We start from the raw sequence: 17,500 nt of genomic DNA, 5'->3' as shown, positions 1-17,500 counted from the left end.
ATCCCTCCCTCCATATATTACACTCCCCCTCATCCCTCCCACCATATATTACTCTCCCCCTCATCCCTCCCTCCATATATTACACTCCCCCTCATCCCTCCCACCATATATTACTCTCCCCCCATCCCTCCCTCCATATATTACTCTCCCCCTCATCCCTCCCTCCATATATTACTCTCCCCCTCATCCCTCCCTCCATATATTACACTCCCCCTCATCCCTCCCTCCATATATTACTCTCCCCCTCATCCCTCCCACCATATATTACTCCCCCCCTCATCCCTCCCTCCATATATTACTCTCCCCCTCATCCCTCCCTCCATATATTACACTCCCCCTCATCCCTCCCACCATATATTACTCTCCCCCTCATCCCTCCCTCCATATATTACACTCCCCCTCATCCCTCCCACCATATATTACTCTCCCCCTCATCCCTCCCTCCATATATTACACTCCCCCTCATCCCTCCCACCATATATTACTCTCCCCCTCATCCCTCCCTCCATATATTACACTCCCACTCATCCCTCCCACCATATATTACTCCCCCCTCATCCCTCCCTCCATATATTACACTCCCCCTCATCCCTCCCACCATATATTACCCTCCCCCTCATCCCTCCCTCCATATATTACTCTCCCCCTCATCCCTCCCTCCATATATTACTCTCCCCCTCATCCCTCCCACCATATATTACTCTCCCCCTCATCCCTCCCTCCATATATTACACTCCCCCTCATCCCTCCCCCCATATAGTACTCTCCCTCATCCCTCCCACCATATATTACACTCCCCCTCATCCCTCCCACCATATATTACACTCCCCCTCATCCCTCCCTCCATATATTACTCTCCCCCTCATCCCTCCCACCATATATTACTCTCCCCCTCATCCCTCCCTCCATATATTACTCTCCCCCTCATCCCTCCCTCCATATATTACACTCCCCCTCATCCCTCCCTCCATATATTACCCTCCCCCTCATCCCTCCCTCCATATATTACTCTCCCCCTCATCCCTCCCTCCATATATTACTCTCCCCCTCATCCCTCCCACCATATATTACTCTCCCCCTCATCCCTCCCTCCATATATTACACTCCCCCTCATCCCTCCCTCCATATAGTACTCTCCCTCATCCCTCCCACCATATATTACACTCCCCCTCATCCCTCCCACCATATATTACACTCCCCCTCATCCCTCCCTCCATATATTACTCTCCCCCTCATCCCTCCCACCATATATTACTCTCCCCCTCATCCCTCCCTCCATATATTACTCTCCCCCTCATCCCTCCCTCCATATATTACACTCCCCCTCATCCCTCCCTCCATATATTACACTCCCCCTCATCCCTCCCACCATATATTACTCTCCCCCTCATCCCTCCCTCCATATATTACTCTCCCCCTCATCCCTCCCACCATATATTACTCTCCCCTCATCCCTCCCTCCATATATTACTCTCCCCCTCATCCCTCCCACCATATATTACTCTCCCCCTCATCCCTCCCTCCATATATTACACTCCCCCTCATCCCTCCCTCCATATATTACACTCCCCCTCATCCCTCCCTCCATATATTACTCTCTCTCTCTCCACTCTGAATAACTGTGGAATTCCATTCCAGAGAGGGGGAGACAGAGATGAAGAAAGGGAGATCTCTCTCTCTCTCCACTCTGAATAACTGTGGAATTCCATTCCAGAGAGGGGGAGACAGGGATGAAGAAAGGGAGATCTCTCTCTCTCTCTCCACTCTGAATAACTGTGGATTTCCATTCCAGAGAGGGGGAGACAGAGATGAAGAAAGGGAGATCTCTCTCTCTCTCCACTCTGAATAACTGTGGATTTCCATTCCAGAGAGGGGGAGACAGAGATGAAGAAAGGGAGATCTCTCTCTCTCTCTCCACTCTGAATAACTGTGGAATTCCATTCCAGAGAGGGGGAGACAGAGATGAAGAAAGGGAGATCTCTCTCTCTCTCTCCACTCTGAATAACTGTGGATTTCCATTCCAGAGAGGGGGAGACAGAGATGAAGAAAGGGAGATCTCTCTCTCTCTCTCCACTCTGAATAACTGTGGATTTCCATTCCAGAGAGGGGGAGACAGAGATGAAGAAAGGGAGATCTCTCTCTCTCTCTCCACTCTGAATAACTGTGGATTTCCATTCCAGAGAGGGGGAGACAGAGATGAAGAAAGGGAGATCTCTCTCTCCACTCTGAATAACTGTGGATTTCCATTCCAGAGAGGGGGAGACAGAGATGAAGAAAGGGAGATCTCTCTCTCTCTCTCCACTCTGAATAACTGTGGAATTCCATTCCAGAGAGAGGGAGACAGAGATGAAGAAAGGGAGATCTCTCTCTCTCTCTCCACTCTGAATAACTGTGGATTTCCATTCCAGAGAGGGGGAGACAGAGATGAAGAAAGGGAGATCTCTCTCTCTCTCTCCACTCTGAATAACTGTGGATTTCCATTCCAGAGAGGGGGAGACAGAGATGAAGAAAGGGAGATCTCTCTCTCTCTCTCCACTCTGAATAACTGTGGAATTCCATTCCAGAGAGGGGGAGACAGAGATGAAGAAAGGGAGATCTCTCTCTCTCTCTCTCCACTCTGAATAACTGTGGAATTCCATTCCAGAGAGGGGGAGACAGAGATGAAGAAAGGGAGATCTCTCTCTCTCTCTCCACTCTGAATAACTGTGGATTTCCATTCCAGAGAGGGGGAGACAGAGATGAAGAAAGGGAGATCTCTCTCTCTCTCTCCACTCTGAATAACTGTGGAATTCCATTCCAGAGAGGGGGAGACAGAGATGAAGAAAGGGAGATCTCTCTCTCCACTCTGAATAACTGTGGAATTCCATTCCAGAGAGGGGGAGACAGAGATGAAGAAAGGGAGATCTCTCTCTCCACTCTGAATAACTGTGGAATTCCATTCCAGAGAGGGGGAGACAGAGATGAAGAAAGGGAGATCTCTCTCTCTCTCTCCACTCTGAATAACTGTGGATTTCCATTCCAGAGAGGGGGAGACAGAGATGAAGAAAGGGAGATCTCTCTCTCTCTCTCCACTCTGAATAACTGTGGAATTCCATTCCAGAGAGGGGGAGACAGAGATGAAGAAAGGGAGATCTCTCTCTCTCTCTCTCCACTCTGAATAACTGTGGATTTCCATTCCAGAGAGGGGGAGACAGAGATGAAGAAAGGGAGATCTCTCTCTCTCTCCACTCTGAATAACTGTGGATTTCCATTCCAGAGAGGGGGAGACAGAGATGAAGAAAGGGAGATCTCTCTCTCTCTCTCCACTCTGAATAACTGTGGATTTCCATTCCAGAGAGGGGGAGACAGAGATGAAGAAAGGGAGATCTCTCTCTCTCTCTCCACTCTGAATAACTGTGGATTTCCATTCCAGAGAGGGGGAGACAGAGATGAAGAAAGGGAGATCTCTCTCTCTCTCCACTCTGAATAACTGTGGATTTCCATTCCAGAGAGGGGGAGACAGAGATGAAGAAAGGGAGATCTCTCTCTCTCTCTCCACTCTGAATAACTGTGGATTTCCATTCCAGAGAGGGGGAGACAGAGATGAAGAAAGGGAGATCTCTCTCTCTCCACTCTGAATAACTGTGGAATTCCATTCCAGAGAGGGGGAGACAGAGATGAAGAAAGGGAGATCTCTCTCTCTCTCTCCACTCTGAATAACTGTGGAATTCCATTCCAGAGAGGGGGAGACAGAGATGAAGAAAGGGAGATCTCTCTCTCTCTCTCCTATCTGAATAACTGTGGAATTCCATTCCAGAGAGGGGGAGACAGAGATGAAGAAAGGGAGATCTCTCTCTCTCTCTCCACTCTGAATAACTGTGGATTTCCATTCCAGAGAGGGGGAGACAGAGATGAAGAAAGGGAGATCTCTCTCTCTCTCTCCACTCTGAATAACTGTGGATTTCCATTCCAGAGAGGGGGAGACAGAGATGAAGAAAGGGAGATCTCTCTCTCTCTCCACTCTGAATAACTGTGGAATTCCATTCCAGAGAGGGGGAGACAGAGATGAAGAAAGGGAGATCTCTCTCTCTCTCTCCACTCTGAATAACTGTGGATTTCCATTCCAGAGAGGGGGAGACAGGGATGAAGAAAGGGAGATCTCTCTCTCTCTCTCCACTCTGAATAACTGTGGATTTCCATTTCAGAGAGGGGGAGACAGAGATGAAGAAAGGGAGATCTCTCTCTCTCTCCACTCTGAATAACTGTGGATTTCCATTCCAGAGAGGGGGAGACAGAGATGAAGAAAGGGAGATCTCTCTCTCTCTCCACTCTGAATAACTGTGGATTTCCATTCCAGAGAGGGGGAGACAGAGATGAAGAAAGGGAGATCTCTCTCTCCACTCTGAATAACTGTGGATTTCCATTCCAGAGAGGGGGAGACAGAAAAGAAGAAAGGGAGATCTCTCTCTCTCTCTCCACTCTGAATAACTGTGGAATTCCATTCCAGAGAGGGGGAGACAGAGATGAAGAAAGGGAGATCTCTCTCTCTCTCTCCACTCTGAATAACTGTGGAATTCCATTCCAGAGAGGGGGAGACAGAGATGAAGAAAGGGAGATCTTATGGTTTTCTACACCTTCTTTCACCGTCTTTGAAGTTTTGAAGTCGGTGACAAGATGAGCGAAAGTGTGTGTGTGTGTGTGTGACCTTTTATCTTGCCACTGAGATTGGGGGGAGGGAGAGAGAAAGATGGTGGGAGAGCGAGTGATAGAGGGAGGGAGAGAGATTGGGGGGAGGGAGAGAGAAAGATGGTGGGAGAGCAAGTGATAGAGGGAGGGGGGAGAGATTGGGGGGAGGGAGAGAGAAAGATGGTGGGAGAGCGAGTGATAGAGGGAGGGAGAGAGATTGGGGGGAGGGAGAGAGAAAGATGGTGGGAGAGCGAGTGATAGAGGGAGGGAGAGAGATTGGGGGGAGGGAGAGAGAAAGATGGTGGGAGAGCGAGTGATAGAGGGAGGGAGAGAGATTGGGGGGAGGGAGAGAGAAAGATGGTGGGAGAGCGAGTGATAGAGGGAGGGAGAGAGATTGGGGGGAGGGAGAGAGAAAGATGGTGGGAGTGCGAGTGATAGAGGGAGGGAGAGAGATTGGGGGGAGGGAGAGAGAAAGATGGTGGGAGAGCGAGTGATAGAGGGAGGGAGAGAGATTGGGGGGAGGGAGAGAGAAAGATGGTGGGAGAGCGAGTGATAGAGGGAGGGAGAGAGATTGGGGGGAGGGAGAGAGAAAGATGGTGGGAGAGCGAGTGATAGAGGGAGGGAGAGAGATTGGGGGGAGGGAGAGAGAAAGATGGTGGGAGAGCGAGTGATAGAGGGAGGGAGAGAGATTGGGGGGAGGCAGAGAGAAAGATGGTGGGAGAGCGAGTGATAGAGGGAGGGAGAGAGATTGGGGGGAGGGAGAGAGAAAGATGGTGGGAGAGCGAGTGATAGAGGGAGGGAGAGAGATTGGGGGGAGGGAGAGAGAAAGATGGTGGGAGAGCGAGTGATAGAGGGAGGGAGAGAGATTGGGGGGAGGGAGAGAGAAAGATGGTGGGAGAGCGAGTGATAGAGGGAGGGAGAGAGATTGGGGGGAGGGAGAGAGCGATTTACAGAAAGAACCTCCACTCCTTAGAGAGATGAAAGAAACTAAACCACTATCACTCTCTCTATAAATCATTGTCTTTCATTAACTCCTTTCTAAGTTCCTTTTTATGATAATGAAGACAAAGTTCTTTCATGCAGACCGTCTTTTCCCCTCCTTTCGTCCTCTTCCTCCTCCTGTCCAAATCTTTCTCCCCCCTGTCCCCCTCTTCCCCCCCCTGTCCCCCTCTTCCTCCCCCTGTCCTCTTTCTCCCCCTGTCCTCCTCTTTCTCCCCCTGTCCTCCTCTTTCTCCCCCTGTCCTCCTCTTCCTCCCCCTGTCCTTCTCTTCCTCCCCCTGTCCTCCTCTTTCTCCCCCTGTCCTCCTCTTTCTCCCCCTGTCCTCCTCTTCCGCCCCCTGTCCTCCTCTTTCTCCCCCTGTCCTCCTCTTCCTCCCCCTGTCCTCCTCTTTCTCCCCCTGTCCTCCTCTTTCTCCCCCTGTCCTCCTCTTTCTCCCCCTGTCCTCCTCTTTCTCCCCCTGTCCTCCTCTTCCTCCCCCTGTCCTTCTCTTCCTCCCCCTGTCCTCCTCTTTCTCCCCCTGTCCTCCTCTTTCTCCCCCTGTCCTCCTCTTTCTCCCCCTGTCCTCCTCTTTCTCCCCCTGTCCTCCTCTTCCTCCCCCTGTCCTCCTCCTCCTCCCCCTGTCCTCCTCTTTCTCCCCCTGTCCTCCTCTTCCTCCCCCTGTCCTCTTTCTCCCTCTGTCCTCCTCTTCCTCCCCCTGTCCTCCTCCTCCTCCCCCTGTCCTCCTCTTCCTCCCCCTGTCCTCCTCTTTCTCCCCCTGTCCTCCTCTTTCTCCCCCTGTCCTCCTCTTTCTCCCCCTGTCCTCCTCTTCCTCCCCCTGTCCCCCTCTTCCTCCCCCTGTCCTCCTCTTCCTCCCCCTGTCCTCCTCTTTCTCCCCGTCCTCCTCTTCCTCCCCCTGTCCTCCTCTTCCTCCCCTGTCCTCTTCCTCCCCCTGTCCTCCTCTTTCTCCCCCTGTCCTCCTCCTCCTCTTCCTCCCCCTGTCCTCCTCTTTCTCCCCCTGTCCTCCTCTTCCTCCCCCTTTCCTCTTTCTCCCCCTGTCCTCCTCTTCCTCCCCCTGTCCTCCTCTTCCTCCCCCTGTCCTCCTCTTTCTCTCCCTGTCCTCCTCTTCCTCGCCCTGTCCTCCTCTTCCTCCCCCTGTCCTCCTCTTTCTCTCCCTGTCCTCCTCTTCCTCCCCCTGTCCTCTTTCTCCCCCTGTCCTCCTCTTCCTCCCCCTGTCCTCCTCTTCCTCCCCCTGTCCTCCTCTTCCTCCCCCTGTCCTCCTCTTTTTCTCCCTGTCCTCCTCTTCCTCCCCCTGTCCTCTTCCTCCCCCTGTCCTCCTCTTCCTCCCCCTGTCCTCCGCTTTTTCTCCCTGTCCTCCTCTTTCTCCCCCTGTCCTCCTCTTCCTCCACATGTCCTCTTTCTCCCCCTGTCCTCCCAGTATTTATTTAGTTCTGTCCTATTAATGTTCTGCATGATGTCATGTTTTATGTTTTGTACGATGTCATGTTTCATGTTCTGTGTGAAACTCACTCATTCTATTTCAACCCTATCCCAAACCTTAACCCCCCAGGTCTGCCTCCGAGGTTCCCAAACCTCAACCCCCCAGGTCTGCCTCCGAGGGTTCTAAACCTCAACCCCCCCAGGTCTGCCTCCGAGGTTCCCAAACCTCAACCCCCCCAGGTCTGCCTCCGAGGGTTCTAAACCTCAACCCCCCCAGGTCTGCCTCCGAGGGTTCTAAACCTCAACCCCCCCAGGTCTGCCTCTGAGGGTCCCAAACTTAACCCCCCAGGTCTGCCTCTGAGGGTCCCAAACTTAACCCCCCAGGTCGGCCTCTGAGGGTCCCAAAACTTAACCCCCCAGGTCTGCCTCTGAGGGTCCAAAACTTAACCCCCCAGGTCGGCCTCTGAGGGTCCCAAAACTTAACCCCCCAGGCATGCCTCTGAGGGTCCCAAACTTTAACCCCCCAGGTCTGCCTCTGAGGGTCCCAAACTTAACCCCCCAGGTCGGCCTCTGAGGGTACCAAAACTTAACCCCCCAGGTCTGCCTATGAGGGTCTCAAACCTTAACCCCCCAGGTCTGCCTATGAGGGTCCCAAACTTAACCCCCCAGGTCTGCCTCTAAAGGGGCCCAAACTTAACCCCCCAGGTCTGCCTCTGAGGGTCCCAAACTTAACCCCCCAGGTCTGCCCCCAAGGGTCCCAAACTTAACCCCCCAGGTCTGCCTCTGAGGGTCCCAAACTTAACCCCCCAGGTCTGCCTCTGAGGGTCCCAAACTTAACCCCCCAGGTCTGCCTCTGAGGGCCCCAAACCTCAACCCCCCCAGGTCTGCCTCCGAGGGTTCTAAACCTCAACCCCCCCAGGTCTGCCTCCGAGGGTTCTAAACCTCAACCCCCCCAGGTCTGCCTCTGAGGGTCCCAAACTTTAACCCCCCAGGTCTGCCTCCGAGGGTCCCAAACTTAACCCCCCAGGTCGGCCTCTGAGGGTCCCAAAACTTAACCCCCCAGGTCTGCCTCTGAGGGTCCAAAACTTAACCCCCCAGGTCGGCCTCTGAGGGTCCCAAAACTTAACCCCCCAGGCATGCCTCTGAGGGTCCCAAACTTTAACCCCCCAAGTCTGCCTCTGAGGGTCCCAAAATTAACCCCCCAGGTCGGCCTCTGAGGGTCCCAAAACTTAACCCCCCAGGTCTGCCTATGAGGGTCTCAAACCTTAACCCCCCAGGTCTGCCTATGAGGGTCCCAAACTTAACCCCCCAGGTCTGCCTCTGAGGGTCCCAAACTTAACCCCCCAGGTTGGCCCCCGAGGGTCCCAAACTTAACCCCCCAGGTCTGCCTCTGAGGGTCCCAAACTTAACCCCCCAGGTCTGCCTCTGAGGGCCCCAAACCTTAACCCCCCAGGTCTGCCTCCGAGGATCCCAAACCTTAACCCCCCAGGTCTGCCTCCGAGGGTCCCAAACGTAACCCCCCAGGTCTGCCTCTGAGGGTCCCAAACTTAACCCCCCAGGTCGGTCTCTGAGGGTCCCAAACGTAACTCCCCAGGTCTGCCTCTGAGGGTCCCAAAACTTAACCCCCCAGGTCTGCCTATGAGGGTCTCAAACCTTAACCCCCCAGGTCTGCCTATGAGGGTCCCAAACTTAACCCCCCAGGTCTGCCTCTAAAGGGGCCCAAACTTAACCCCCCAGGTCTGCCTCTGAGGGTCCCAAACTTAACCCCCCAGGTCTGCCCCCGAGGGTCCCAAACTTAACCCCCCAGGTCTGCCTCTGAGGGTCCCAAACCTTAACCCCCCAGGTCTGCCTCTGAGGGTCCCAAACTTAACCCCCCAGGTCGGCCTCTGTGGGTCCCAAACTTAACCCCCCAGGTCTGCCTATGAGGGTCCCAAACCTTAACCCCCCAGGTCAGCCTCTGAGGGTCCCAAACCTTAACCCCCCAGGTCTGCCTCTGAGGGTCCCAAAACTTAACCCCCCAGGTCAGCCTCTGAGGGTCCCAAACCTTAACCCCCCAGGTCTGCCTCTGAGGGTCCCAAACTTAACCCCCCAGGTCGGCCTCTGTGGGTCCCAAACTTAACCCCCCAGGTCTGCCTATGAGGGTCCCAAAACTTAACCCCCCAGGTCTGCCTCCGAGGGTCCCAAACTTAACCCCCCAGGTCTGCCTCCGAGGGTCCCAAACCTTAACCCCCCAGGTCTGCCTCTGAGGGTCCCAAACTTAACCCCCCAGGTCGGCCTCCGAGGGTCCCAAACTTAACACCCCAGGTCTGCCTCTGAGGGTCCCAAACCTTAACCCCCCAGGTCTGCCTCTGAGGGTCCCAAAACTTAACCCCCCAGGTCAGCCTCTGAGGGTCCCAAACCTTAACCCCCCAGGTCTGCCTCCGAGGGTCCCAAACTTAACCCCCCAGGTCTGCCTCCGAGGGTCCCAAACTTAACCCCCCAGGTCTGCCTCCGAGGGTCCCAAACTTAACCCCCCAGGTCGGCCTCCGAGGGTCCCAAACTTAACACCCCAGGTCTGCCTCTGAGGGTCCCAAACCTTAACCCCCCAGATCTGCCTCTGAGGGTCCCAAAACTTAAAGAGAAATGTAATCATCTCCAGCACCACCCCAACATCAACATATGTGAACATTGCTACGTTTCTACGTTTCTGTGTTTCTATGTCTCTATGTTTCTACGTTTGTCACGTTCGTTGTAATGATGAGACCAAGGCGCTGAGTACATAGAGTTCCATTATTTTAATAAAAAGTAACTCACTAAACAAAAACAAAAAACAACAACGAACGAAACGTGAAGCTATACGAAGAGTGCAGACAGGCAACTAAACATAGAACAAGATCCCACAAAACACAAAAGGGAAATGGCTACCTATATATGATCCCCAATCAGAGACAACGATAAACAGCTGTCTCTTTTGGATGAACTGTCTTCAAAGTAATGAGTCGGGACGTCGGGTTTGATATGAAAGCTTCTCTTAGTAATAATACTTGTTCTCGTTACATTTAACAACTTTAGATTCTACAGAGCAATGCAAGCAAGATGCTAGCGGAAAGGTCAATCACTTTGCACCTGCACATAACTGGGGCATTATCTCTCTACTTCCTGTCGCAAGGCATTCTGGAACTTGCAGTCAGAAGCGTAATTCAATACTAACCAATACAATTACATATGTAAATAACTGTAAAGGAATATCTTTAGATACAGCTCAATTAATTAACTTAAACTTTAACTCTGTAACACATTAAAGTTACAACATTCTCCCCCCACCCGATGAACAACTGTGTTCATCTAGATCTCTAGGCAGTATATCAACTGAATAGGTCTCCTCAACAAAGTCCCTGAAGCAGTACGAACTGAACATGATCTAACTAGGCCATCTCGGCCTGGAAACAGTTCCTCCATCTTTCCTAGTTTCCAGTTTTGTCTGGGTGTGTTATCTTCTCCTATGAGTACAACGTCACCCGCTTTCAGTGGGGTGGGCTGTGGTGTGTCACAGCGGTGTGCTGACTTTAGATCCAGCAAGTAGTCTCTTCGCCAACTGTTCCAGAAGCTGGTCACAAGTCTCTGCCTGTACCTCCATCTGCGTGTCATGTCCTCCTTGTTTAACATTGGGCGCTGAGTGTCAGCTGGAAATGGCTTTGGAGGCAAAGAGGTTAGTCGTTTACCCACCAGGAAGTGTGCTGGGGTCAGGGGTTGTGGTTCATCCACTTTATTGTGCACGAAGGTCAGAGGCCTAGAATTTAGGATAGCTTCAACCTCTGTCAGGACTGTGCACATCTCTTCAAAGTTGAGTGAAGCTCTCCCACGAACCTTTCGCAGGCATGTTTTCACTGACCTGACGAGTCTTTCCCAGAATCCGCCCCACCAGGCTGCTCGCTCTGCGACGAATCTCCAGGTGATGCCCCTTTCTGAGAAGAACGCCAAGAGTTGGGGCTCTTCGATTGCCTTCCACAGCTCTTTCAAGACCCTGATCAGCTCTCTTGAACGTTTTTGCATTGTCTGAGTAGATTACCTTGCATAATCCTCTCCTTGAGATTAATCTTTTTAGAGCTAACAGGAATTTCTCTGTTGACTGATCTGAGACCAGTTCCAAATGCACTGCTCTGGTTACAGCACAAGTGAACGGTGCAATGTATGACTTCTTCACAGAACCATTCTTTTCACATAGAGCGGTCCTGCAAATCCACACCTGTGACTTCAAATGGTGGCGATTCAGTTATTCTGTCTTTTGGTAAAGGCGCAGTGACCTGCTGTCCGGCCCTTGCCTTGAACTTTTGCACACTATACATCTTGCCACTGTGCTCTTGACGAGCTGCCTAGCACGCAAGATCCAGTATCGCTCTCTGATTTGTACTACAGTGTCTCTTGCTCCAGAATGCATCACCTTCTCATGGTGGTACTGTATCAGCATTTCTGAGTACCTGTACTTGTTGGGCAGAACCCATGGGTGCTGCTCTCTGAATGTGAAGCTGGACTGTTGCAGTCTTCCTCCTACACTGAGTAGTTCGTGTTCGTCCAGGAACGGTTTCAGTTCTCTGATTTTACAGTCATTGTTTAGGCTTTTTCCTGCCTTCAGTAGTTTGATCTCCTGTCCAAAACTCTGTTGTTGTGTTACCTTGATCCAGTACTTTTCTGCATCGAACAGTTCGTCAGCAGTCAGTTCACCTTGCATCTTTATGGTTGTACGAGCATTGGCCATGAATCTCTTTATCCAGGCGGTGACTCTGAACACTCTTTTCAGTTTGCTGTACCTTTCAAGCTCCAACACAGATTCAGTGATGTCTATGCTGTTTGCTGTGAGTTGTACAGTAACCTGGCAGCTGGACTTGAGTTCTATATTCACCTCTTCTGGAACCTTGTTATCATCAGTCTCCCTTGGACTGATTGGGTGATGTCCGAATTCTGGGTCCATTCCACCATAGCTCGCTCTGTGTCAAGTTTCGAACAGTTTCTCCTCTTGTAGGGAGGTCAGCTGGATTAGTTTTCCCTTCAATATGTGACCATGACTCTGGATTGGTCAAGGACTGGATCTCCGTCACTCTGTTCGCAACAAACTGTTTCCATTTCTGAGCTGAGCTGCAAATCCAATGCAGCACGATCATCGAGTCTGTCCACATTTGGATCTGTTTTTCTTCCATTTTCAGTGTGGTCATCAAGTTGTTTGCGAGTCTCGCTCCAATCACAGCTCCCATGAGCTCCAGGCGTGGCAGCGTCATTTTCTTAAGTGGGGCTACCCATTTTAACGTTTCTACATTTCTACGCTTCTGTGTTTCTATGTCTCTATGTTTCTGCGTTTCAACATTTCTACGTTTCTACGTTTCTACGTTTCTGTGTTTCTATGTCTCTGTGTTTCTGTATTTCTATGTTTCTATGTTTCTACGTTTTGTTGTGAAAAAGATAGAGGAAAATACGTGTTTCCAATGACACCGGTGTGCATCGTGTGATTTTAATCAATTACGAGGAGGCATTGCTGTCTCTCACTGCTAAAACCAAACCAACATAATCTGTTGGCTTTCGGTTATGTCTTTCACTACATAGCAGCAAGAGTTGGTTGGTCTTAAAGCGAAGGGGCAGCTTCACTACTGAAAGCCTGTCTGGTCTCACATGGTACGAGACTGTAATCCATTACCAGGAAGGAAAAAGTCAACTGTGTACTCTTTCAGTTTTTTCTCGCCCTTTTCAGTCCACACCCACAAAGGGAGGGGACTAACAAATCAACTCCAAAATCTCCCGAAACCAGAAATGGTGGACGGTTAGGCATGGGGCTAGGAACCCTTTTCCCGTAAGACCTTTCTGCTACAGAAACAGCAACAAATGACAATCAACTCAAAAATCTCCCGAAACCAGAAATGGTGGACGGTTAGGCATGGGGCTAGCAACCCTTTTCCCGTAAGACCTTTCTGCTACAGAAACAGCAACAAATGACAATCAACTCCAAAATCTCCCGAAACCAGAAATGGTGGACGGTTAGGCATGGGGCTAGCAACCCTTTTCCCGTAAGACCTTTCTGCTACAGAAACAGCAACAAATGACAATCCTAAAAATGGATGGGAAGATCTCCCAGACTTGTATGACCACCATCAGTTAAAGCCTATGGGAAACTGGTGACGTGAAGATGGGAGCAGTGAACACCAACAACAAACTGCATGTTGGCTTATGGAATGTTGAAAACTGCCACAGGTTTACCAACGAAATGAGGAGATACAAGCTACATATCCTGGGATTGAGGGAAACCAGGTGGACCAGCTCTGGTTCCATGAGAACCAGCACAGGAGAAACAGTACTAAACTCTGGACGAGAGGACGAGTTTAGGTATCGCCATCATCCTACAGAAAGAGAGGAGAGAAAACTTTAATGGGATGGAACCAAATCAGCATCAGAATGATAACAGACTCAATGGACAACATACCAAAGGAACAATAATCCAGCGTTCTGTTCCCACAGACGATGCCAAAGTTGAAAAATACCTGCTCTATAACATCCTCCAATCTGAAGTACAGAAGACACCTGCTCAAGACCTGCTCCTTGTCATCGGAGACCTGAATGCAAAGGTTGGCGCGACAGCACCAACTACAGAGAGAGAACAATGGTGAAGCATGTATGTGGAGAGATGAATGACAATGGTGAGAGACCGGCAAGGTTGAAAATGTCAGTGAAGACACCTGCCAGTTGGTCAGCACATGCCCGGAGCACACGTCCTGGTAATCCGTCTGGCCCCGCAGCCTTGTGTATGTTGACCTGTTTAAAGGTCTTACTCACGTCGGTTACGGACAGCGTGATCACACAGTCGTCCGGAACAGCTGATCCTCTCATGCATGTTCCAGTGTTACTTGCCTCGACGCACAATGCGTACAGTACGTACTGTCATTGTGGTCGACGACGTCCTCGATGCACTTATTGATAAAGCCAGGGACTGATGTGGTGTACTCCTCAATGCCATCGGAAGAATCCCAGAACATGTTCCAGTCTTTGCTAACAAAACAGTCCTGTAGTTTAGCATTTGCTTCATCTGACCACTTTTTTTTTATAGACCGAGTCACTGGTGCTTCCTGCTTTAATTTTTGCTTGCAAGCAGGAATCAGGAGGATAGAATTGTGGTCAGATTTGCCAAATGGAGGGCAAGGGAGAGCTTTGTATGCGTCTCTGTGTGTGGAGTACAGGTGATCCAGAGTTATTTTCCCTCTGGTTGCACGTTTAACATGCTGATAGAAATGAGGTAGAACTGATTTAAGTTTCAATGCATTAAAGTCCCCCGGCCATTAGGATGCTTATTTCCTTATACAGCTGACTGAGTGGGGTCTTAGTGCCAGTATCTGTCTGTGGTGGTAAATAAACAGCCAGTCACGTCCTGACCATAGAGAGTCCTTATTTTCTATGGTGGAGTAGGTCAGGACGTGACTGGGGGGTTAGTCTAGTTTATTATTTCTATGTGGGGTTCTAGGTTTGTTTTTCTATGTTGGTGATTGTGTATGATTCCCAATTAGAGGCAGCTGGTAATCGTTGTCTCTAATTGGGGATCATATTTAGGTAGCTTTTTTCCACCTGTGTTTTATAGGATATTGTTTTGAGTTAGTGCACGTAGCATCTCTGTAGTCACGGTTCGTTGTTTGTTTATTGTTTATTGTTTATTGTTTTGCTAAGTTTCACTTTCTAATAAATGATGTGGAACTCAACATCCGCTGCGCCTTGGGCCGACATTTATTCCAGCGAACGTGACACAGCCACGAAAAAATATAGATAAACTCTCTTGGCAAATAGTATGGTCTAGAGCTTATCATGAGATACTCTACTTCAGTCGAGCAAAATCTAGAGACTTCCTTAGATTTCGTGCACCAGCTGTTATTTACAAATATGTACAGACCAGTGTGTATCCCGCTAGCTGAATGTCCATGTCGTCATTCAGCCACGATTCGGTGAAACATAAGATATTACAGTTTTTGATGTCACGTTGGTAGGATATTCATGATCGTACCTCGTCTAATTTATTGTCCAATGATTGTACATTGATTGACAAGGGCAGATTTCCCACTCGCCAGCGGCGGATCCTTACGAAGCACCTCGCCCTTTGTCCTATGAATCATCCATACATCAATTGTCTTAATAATTTATTTACTAACTAACTTAATAATCACAGTAATGCACAAAGAAACAAACAGTAGCTATGGTTACAAGGAAATGATAGGGGAGGTTCCCTAGTGGGCTAAGCCGATATGACGGCTTGGTGGACAAAGGGAAGTGGGTGTGGACTGAAAAGGGCGGGAAAGAACAGAAAGAGTCACTACACAGTTGATAACTATATTGATTGAAATGCTAATCCTTTGCACATGAACACTCACTCATTCGCGAATAACTACAATCAATATATATTTACGCCCCGGTGTGTCGTCGTGATCTCTGTTGGAATTGTCAGTCCGTTGGAGAGGTCGTCTGCTTCCCTGAAGATCAAGTCTTTCGTGGTTAAAATGGATACTTTAGAGTACCATTTAGAAATGTTGTCATAGAATAGATGTTTCGGCAGTTGTCGTTCTTCGCATCCCAGGTTGACATAATAGCTACAGACTAGTAATTAGTATCTAAAATTTGCTCTTATTCTGTCGGGATCGATTGTCTCACTTGAACCATTTCTAGCAGTGTAGCCAATGCTCCACGTGGTATAGTTAGGAATTCAATAACCATTACAACCTTAGCTTAAACTGAGGTTTTTGTGGTCTCTACTCAAACCTTCGCTCCCTCGTTGTTCGAGGTATGCGTGGTCTGAAGAGGATTTCTTCAGGTGGGGGGTTTTATTCGTAACAGTAGAAAAGGGCTGTTCCATGACGCCAGATCATGTCTGTGCTCACGAGACCAATGACTTAGTTACACTTTACAGGGAATACAAGTCTCTTTCATTAAAGGTTTAACATCACATTACATAATTTCACAAATAGTTTCATCTTTACTCATTAATTTTATACAATAATTAGATGCAAACCTCATAATTGAGAAATGTACATATTCAGAGATATAGTTATGTGTTTCCTGTCCTCTCTGAGGTCACCAAATGAAACACACTCGTCATACCCGTCCCTTAAGTGTCCACGGACCATTCCCACCTCCTCACAAGTGGACATTTTGTTTCATATTCCCATTTTGGGGATTAAGGAGTTCGGCCACGTGAAATCCTTTGTTCTGTCTTTGTGTCTCTCTTTCTGCACGGCCAGGGGGAGAGGGTCTCCTCCAGGAATTTACGACCTGAGATAACAGAACCTGGGTGTAGGAGAGAGAGAGAGGGGAGGGTGGGGGTGTAGATCAGGGATATTGCCTCTACGTATTGAAACAGGTCAGGGATAGTGTTCATGCGTATTGAAACAGGTCAGGTCAGGGATATTGTCTCTGTGTATTGAAACAGGTCAGATCAGGGATATTGCCTCTGTGTATTGAAACAGGTCAGACCAGGCATATTGCCTCTGCGTATTGAAACAGGTCAGACCAGGGATATTGTCTCTGTGTATTGAAACAGGTCAGACCAGGGATATTGTTCATGCGTATTGAAACAGGTCAGAACAGGGATATTGCCTCTGTGTATTGAAACAGGTCAGACCAGGCATATTGCCTCTGTGTATTGAAACAGGTCAGATCAGGGATATTTCCTCTGCGTATTGAAACAGGTCAGACCAGGGATATTGTCTCTGCGTATTGAAACAGGTCAGGGATATTGTCTCTGTGTATTGAAACAGGTCAGATCAGGGATATTTCCTCTGCGTATTGAAACAGGTCAGACCAGGGATATTGTCTCTGCGTATTGAAACAGGTCAGACCAGGCATATTGTCTCTGCGTATTGAAACAGGTCAGTTGTGTGGTGAAATGAAAGAGGAAACACTATGTAATTATTGTGACCTCAAAGAAATAGAGAATGAAACTCATTTCAACCAATATTGCCCTTTCTACCACAGCGGGTTCTCAGAATCTACCTCTGCCATCGTTCCTGTCATAAACGGTTCATAAGCTGTTTATATACTGTTACTAACTCATTTCTTACTGTTTATTACCTCTCCCAGGTCCCTTCTCTGATGATGGACAGTCAGTTCTCAGAGTTTACTCCAGACATTACTCCTGTTATCCTGGCAGCTCACACCAACAACTATGAGATCATTAAACTGCTGGTCCAGAGGAAAGTGACCATCCCCAAGCCTCACCAGATACGATGTGACTGTGTCCAGTGTGTTTCTAGTTCTGAGGTGAGCTTCTCGATGGATCTGTTGTCCTTTCTGTCCTGAAACGCATCCAGCAAAACACATGAAGAAAGTCAAGTCTCCCATTGATGTTTCAGAGTATTAACATATACATGTACCTATAACTAACTAACATAGCATAACTCCTCTCCTCTCCTCTCCTCTCCTCTC

The 17,500-nt window shown here is 49.4% G+C and overlaps 1 protein-coding gene across 1 annotated transcript in view; it reads left to right on the top strand.

Annotated features, from left to right (window-relative positions):
- The window catches only part of LOC129844156 (short transient receptor potential channel 5-like), an 83,442-nt gene that overhangs the window by 62,267 nt on the left and 3,675 nt on the right, over positions 1-17,500 (top strand). The window contains exon 4 of the mRNA XM_055912568.1: positions 17,156-17,335. Coding sequence (XP_055768543.1) covers positions 17,156-17,335 — 180 coding nt within the window. The remainder of the gene's footprint in view (positions 1-17,155; positions 17,336-17,500) is intronic.

The sequence above is a fragment of the Salvelinus fontinalis genome, unplaced genomic scaffold, assembly GCF_029448725.1.
Source record: "Salvelinus fontinalis isolate EN_2023a unplaced genomic scaffold, ASM2944872v1 scaffold_0184, whole genome shotgun sequence".
In the NCBI taxonomy this organism is placed as follows: Eukaryota; Metazoa; Chordata; class Actinopteri; order Salmoniformes; family Salmonidae; genus Salvelinus; species Salvelinus fontinalis.
The sequence above is the reverse complement of the archived record's forward strand: the minus strand, read 5'-3'. Positions and strand labels throughout refer to the sequence as shown.